General features: G+C 30.9%; 1 protein-coding gene across 1 annotated transcript; it reads right to left on the reverse strand.

Moving 5' to 3' along the window:
• Positions 1–4,178: 4,178 nt before the first annotated feature.
• On the reverse strand, positions 4,179–5,344 carry LOC25499859 (uncharacterized). The gene is made up of 2 exons (XM_013592883.3): positions 5,083–5,344; positions 4,179–4,693 (listed from the first exon to the last, which is right to left on the reverse strand). Exons 1-2 carry the CDS (start codon positions 5,178–5,180, stop codon positions 4,414–4,416), a joined length of 378 nt encoding a protein of 125 aa, XP_013448337.1. The 5' UTR covers positions 5,181–5,344; the 3' UTR covers positions 4,179–4,413.
• Between the last annotated feature and the right edge of the window lie 1,486 nt (positions 5,345–6,830).

A 6,830-nucleotide genomic window follows, 5' to 3' on the forward strand; every position in this document is an offset into this window, starting at 1 on the left:
ATCTATGAAATAAGTCCATACTCTACATTGAGAACATGGACTAATTTCATGGATGAAATTTTTTGGAGGGATAAAAAGCCTAAGAAATAATTTAAGAGGATTAAAATTAAATGTGGATATATTTAGGAGGACCATATACTTATTTAACCCAAAAATCTTTCCGCCAGAGTTTGTAAAAATAAGTTAAAAACAACTTCCTCTCATTAATTCTTTTTTTTAAAAAAAAAAATCCTCTCAATAATAAAGGTTGAAAACAACTTGTAAATATCTCTCTCTTAAAAAAAAAAAAAAACGAAAAATTGAAATTTCTCACAAATTTCTTGGTCGCAAAATTTAGTGACAGAATTAGAGAGAAATTTCAAGTTTTTCCTTACTAAATATCCCTCATTAATTTTTATTTTTTATTGATGTAAACTAAAATAAGTTAATTTTTTATTGATGTAAACTAAAATAAGTTAATTAAAGCAAGTCAAGAGTCTAATAACTATCTGAAAATGGGTACCCGTACAAAGAAAGAGAAAGCACAAGTGTGAAAAAGTTGAGACAAACATCTGAATAGAAAAAGATTGAAAAGGTTCTGAATGCTTCATATATCTAGCTAGGTAGTTGAATCATGTGTCCAGAAAGTTAATATCAAAGTATATTATTAACTCAATGATACTATAATAGCTTTATAGTGGTTACCAAAAAAGTGTGATGAATTAAATATATTATATCTTAGAGAATATACCTTTAATAGTTTTACAATGAAAATATGCGGTTGGTATTGATTTAAATGATGGCATTGAAGAATGAAAAAATGACTCAGAACTTGCATGTGAATAAGCATTATTGCATGGGTTAATATGTGTTAGATCCTACATTTGGAAAGTAGCTTGTAAGTTAGACAAGGAAAGATAGAGAAGAAAGCATGTGACTCATCTTGATGATGGATTAGAAAGAAAGGAAAGTGTGGATGGATATACATAAAGGAGACCACTACTGGGGTCATCATGTGTTTTTTTTTTATTTTTTTATATATATCAAGTTTACTTAACCCTTAAATTAGGTTCACATGAAGTTTAGATTCCATTGCAATGACCTCTAAGATAATTATAGGAAATATTTGGTGTACACCTATATGAGTGTATAGATCTTGAGAGAAAAAGAAAAAATAAGACCGATGTGATGGATATAATAGGTTGATGATGTGATATACGAAGAAAGAAATAGAAATACAATGAGGTGTTAGAAAATATGAGATGGAGATGTATCATTGTTGATAGTTATACTATAGTGACAATTTTGGATGTGGTGATTCCATTATGTCGTAAGAAATTAGTCTAATTAAATTGAACCAAAGCTCTGATACCATTTGTAGATAAGTTAGTTGGAGTGGCACGAGCAACGATGAGTCAATGATCTAGTATCGAAAGAGATTTTGACATCACAGGTTCATCTAAAATACTTTAGTATATAGATGGAACTCATATATATAATATTTAACTCATTGATGCATACACAGTCGATGTAAAATTCAGGGTTAATATATATTTACCCCGTAATATTACCGGTTTCTATTTTACCCCTGTATTGTTTTTAGGTTGAAATTATAAGGTATTTTCATACCTTATTATTTGAGTGAATTTTAAATTACGTACCCTGATCATATCATCGATTTTGTACGTCAAAATTCATGAAGGTATAACACCAAAGAATCTTCAAGTTACAGGGTTGGAATCTAATTTTTCTACATGAAGTAAACCAAAAATCGCTAGTATTTCATGGGTAAATATATATTAACCCTAAAATTTACTACCAGTACTTGAATCCAACAGTCTCATACTCTCACCACGTGATAGGATGAATCCATCCAAAAGAGAGAGAGCGATGGTTTCCAATTAGAAAGAATTATTGTACAGTAGTTAGCTGAAAACGATTCAACCTAAAATTGTTAGGACACATTTAGGGGTATGTCTAATTGTCCATTTCTCTTTTTTTTCCTTTTATTTCACATGAAACTGTAGACGATTTGGCCCTATGTTATGTATATGTTTACTGGCACATAGATTTCATTTCTTTGTTGTCACTTCATAAGGTCCCCAACTAGGTAGGAAGCTTACATGAAGGTCAGACAAAGTTATTAACATAAGGTTGAAACTTGAAAGAGAGATATTTTATCCAAGTGAAAATTTTCTTAGGTGAAATTATAATTATGATTCAGTGCAGTCAATTTTTTCACACAGTCATGCATTTATCACATTAATAACCGTTTGATCTTGATCAAACAGTTTAGAAAAAAGTATTTAATTTTTATTTATAATTCTGTTCTCAAATCAGGATCATCCGATTATGATCGGATGGTCGAGAATGCATGACTTTATGAATGCGGCAAATTACCGACTGCAGTCAATTACGGACTAAGAAGATGAAAAAGGTGAAATAATTTTCCACTTTCAAAACCTCAATGAGAAAGCATTTGTTGGTTTCTAATAAATGGGTAGAACAGGCACAGCAAAGGAGAGGCCTTGTCATTGTGTACTTTGAAGATAATTCACAAACTAGGGGTCAACACTGTACAAACAATTGTGAGGAAAATATCACACACGACATAAATGTATGGTCTATAAACAACCACCACAACTAGAAACTCCAGTACTTCTTCTAGTCTTCTATACACCTTTCCACTCACTTTTTCTTTTTCATGAAAAAAAGTTTTGGTTAGGTGAATTTTCACAGTCAGGTCAGACCTCAAGATCGAATAGAGAATTACTATCTATCATCCATTTTTATGGGATATGAGGCAACTTTTTACCGATTAGACTAAACCAGCCATGTTGGTTTTTTTTTCTTCATATTCTTCTCAAGTTTTGGTTAATTAAGCATAATATCGTAAGAATCAGGTCAAACCTCAAGATCGAATAGAGAATTACTATCTACCATCCATTTTTACGGGATATGAAACAACTTTTTACCGATTAGAGTAGACCAACCATGTTGGTTTTTTCTTATTCTTCTCAAGTTTTGGTTAATTAAGTTTTCATAATATCGTAAGAATCAGGTCAAACCTCAAGATCGAATAGAGAATTACTATCTACCATCCATTTTTACGGGATATGAAACAACTTTTTGCCGATTAGAGTAGACCAACCATGTTGGTTTTTTCTTATTCTTCTCAAGTTTTGGTTAATTAAGTTTTCATAACATCGTAAGAATCAGAATCAGGCCAGACCTCAAGATCGAATAGAGAATTACTATCTACCATCCATTCTTACGGGATATGAGACAATTTTTACCGATTAGAGTAGACCAGCCATGTTGTTTTTTTTTCTTCATATTCTTCTCAAGTTTTGGTTAATTAAGTTTTTATAGCATTGTAAGAATCATATCAACCTCAAGATCGAATAGAAAACTACTATCTACCATCCATTCTTACGGGATATGAGACAACTTTTTACCGATTAAACTAGACCAGACATGTTGGTTTTTTTCCTCCATGTATGATAAATTAATGAAAAAGACATGCAAGAAAAAATAATGAGTAGACTTTGACCTATATTATAAAGATATATATGGTTCTTGAGATTGCGGAGCACCTAGGGTATATTTAATGTATAAAAGAAAAAAAAAATGAAAGAGAGAGTGAGAGAGAATGTAGGGATAATAACTTACGTGGTGAAAATCCTCCACTTCTAATTAAAGAAGCACTTCAATTTCATTGACATTGGACAATAATAGAGAGGGCCTAGCAATTAAAGGCCTTCAATGAATCTGCAAAGTGTTATAGAGAGCAGGATTCTGGTACAATGAAATCTTCGCCCAAAAGGAAACTCATGCATTCAATTCACCCAAGAAAAAATTCAAGTTATAATAAATAAAATTAAATAATGACAAGAAAAAACAAATTTTGTAACACATTTTTACCATATAAAGTAAAGTTTTAAAATTTATTATTTTAATACTTTGCGTCTTGAAGTTGAATTCCAATAAGATATTATTTTTCCATCATTTCTCATGCACGAAACCTATTTCATATCATGTGTATCATGCGTTACTATCACAATATTTTAATGAAATGAAACGAATGTAAAATCATGTAACTATAGATTGTTCATTTGTGGAACCTATTGTGAATATATTTTACCTATAAAATATATGTGATTAAAGAAAGATATAGTTGTAATTGGGCAAATAGTAAGAAAGTGAAGATAAGAGCTTGAAACTTATGATGACATAGATTGAAAGTTACATAGTTTTATTATTAACAACTTGCTGAAAAGCCACTCATAACAAGAGAAAGTTGAGAAGAACACTCAAAGAAAACACACTCTTTAATTTGTTGCAAACTCACTAACACGCTATATAGACACAAAACACTTCTTCTTCTTAACACAAAAGTCACCTTCTTCTTCTTATTCAAGATTTTAGTCATATCTAACACATTACATCCTTGAGAAGCTTGTACCTACGTGTGGCGGTCCGTGGCGACGGAGAAGGACTCTTCCCCTTCTCCGAGCCACTCTCTTCACGATCATGTTGTTTAATGATTTTCTCACCCGAATAATCCGATCGGTTGGTTGTCGCGACGATCTCATTTCCGGTCACCGGTTTCTTTGAATTAGTGCCAATATGTCTTGAATTATTCTTCTCTTCACTTTGGCACCAATCACACTGTTCTATCTCCGCTAGCTCTCCATAGTAGTTGCTACAATACCTTAAAAAAACAACATTAAAATAAATTTAAGGTTAGTTTAATTCTCACCTAATAAAATAATAACAATCTTAAAAATATCAAAAATAACATATATATAATATATGAATTTATAAACAAAAAAATATTAAAATAGATAATTACATATGATCATGAATGTTTTATACTATGGTTATACCAAACAAAAAATAACATGACTTTATAACTTTAAGGAAAAAAATACAAATCTTATATGAAACAGTTGTAAAATAACTATTAATATTTCAATTATCAATAATAATTTCTCCACCCCCAATCAAATAAAATATAATGAAAGATTTCATATGTATCATATATATGTATGTGTATGATAAAAGATGATGATGATGAAGATGAAAGAAAATAATACATACGAGTGTTGGAATCGGTGGCGGCATTTGTTGCAACGGAAAAGCTTGTCAGGAAAACCAACATCACCACACATGCAACAAACGGTTTGATGATCCACCATTCTTATGGTGTGCTGCACAGATAGAGAATCACAGAGTTGTGATGATAGAAAGGGGAATTTTGAAGGTGAGAGTGAGAGATGGCTAAGAAGAAAAAAATGTGATCAGTGAGGTAAGAGAGAAGAAACTAACCAAACACCAAAAAAGGAGAGAGAGAGAGAGAGTGAGAAAGAGAGTTTATACTTTATATAGAGAAAAAAAAGTTAGGTATTTGAGTCGGCGTAAATTTTCTTTTCTTATTAATCTTTATAATCACGAGACGTCTTCAATATTCCATATAAAGTTAAGAGTTAAAAAGAAAAAAAATGCATGCAAAAAACTACTTCTTGCACAAGGAATGCCGTAAATAGGGAAAAAGAGTAGTATTAGAAACATACTCTTTATAATATTGTCTTTTAACATTCACTTTCAATAATATTGTCTTTTAACATTCACTTTCAATGGTTTTTTTAATGGCCGATATTTGAACTCCGGACCGTGCATATATTATGCATTATTCTTATCATTTGAACTAAATTCACGAGGAGACTTTCAATGGTTAAAACAAATGTGAGTTATATCATTTTATGTGAGAGGCATTTTTAAAGTATGAGATATACATAAGTTTCATTTAATAAAAAAGTGAATTTTAGAAATTGTGTAAAAAGATAGTTTCAAACACTCTTGAGGGAAAAATTTCCTATCTTAAAGAAAAAAAATCAGAGTTAAGTTGAGGGTTACAAAGTCACTAGAATTACTTCATTTATCATACTAATACTTGTCTTTCTTTTTTGTTAGCGGTCATCTAAAATTTTAATCTCTTCTCTTTTATCCATCAAAAAGGGGTGATCAGGGTCAATTTTTAACCCCAAATCACCCTTCTTAATAATTTTTGTCCTCCCTTTTTTTTTTTATAAGTGATTTTCACAACTAATTACTTTATTCTTTCATGATTTCATCGTTTCAGTGCCACGTTGTTTTGTTCGTTGTTTGTCTTTATCGTCGTGTTCATGTGTTTGTTCAGTTTAGATTGTTAGATCATCGTTGATCAAATAAATAAATTTGACGTCGTTAACTTTGCAGATCTGAATGGATGGATATTCCGGAGACTTGAATATAGTCATATTTGTAGGCTTATGTGTAATATCCTAATTTTTAGTTTATTGTTAATTTAATTATTTAGAATTTAATTGTTTATTTGATGTGTTTGAATCGATGGATTAGTTGATTTTTATTTGAGATTGAAGAGTGAATGGTATTTTTGTAATTTGGGAGTAGAGGGTATTTTGTGAAGTTAGTAGAAACTTTGTGAAATTAAGAGAATATAGGTGTATGAGTAAAATGAAGGTTTAAGTGAAGTAATTTTGTAGTGTTTTATTTATGGAGAGGAATAAAGACTAAGCCCATTAAGGGTTAAGTGAACCAAACTCAAAACAAGTGGAAAATTGCTTTTCTGACATTGAGAACTTCACAATAACACAAGAAAATTATGTAAAAGCCCCAAGCGATAGTTAACTACCGTTGGGCTAACCGGCAACAGTTAACTGCCGCTGGAGCCAGCGGTAATTAACTGCCGCTACGTGCGTTCTGGGATTCAACCTCTTTTTCCATCATTCAACCAACCACTTTTTTCATCATTCAAACTATTTTTTCTACAGTCAACCTATTTTTTT

The sequence above is a fragment of the Medicago truncatula genome, chromosome 7 (assembly GCF_003473485.1).
Source record: "Medicago truncatula cultivar Jemalong A17 chromosome 7, MtrunA17r5.0-ANR, whole genome shotgun sequence".
Taxonomy (NCBI): Eukaryota; Viridiplantae; Streptophyta; class Magnoliopsida; order Fabales; family Fabaceae; genus Medicago; species Medicago truncatula.

Bases quoted from the DNA above. Each gene is read 5' to 3' on its own strand.
- LOC25499859 (XM_013592883.3), bottom strand. From the start codon at position 5,180: ATGGTGGATCATCAAACCGTTTGTTGCATGTGTGGTGATGTTGGTTTT. The intron at 4,694-5,082 runs GTATGTATTATT...TGTTTTTTTAAG, and splicing joins CGCCACCGATTCCAACACTC to GTATTGTAGCAACTACTATG.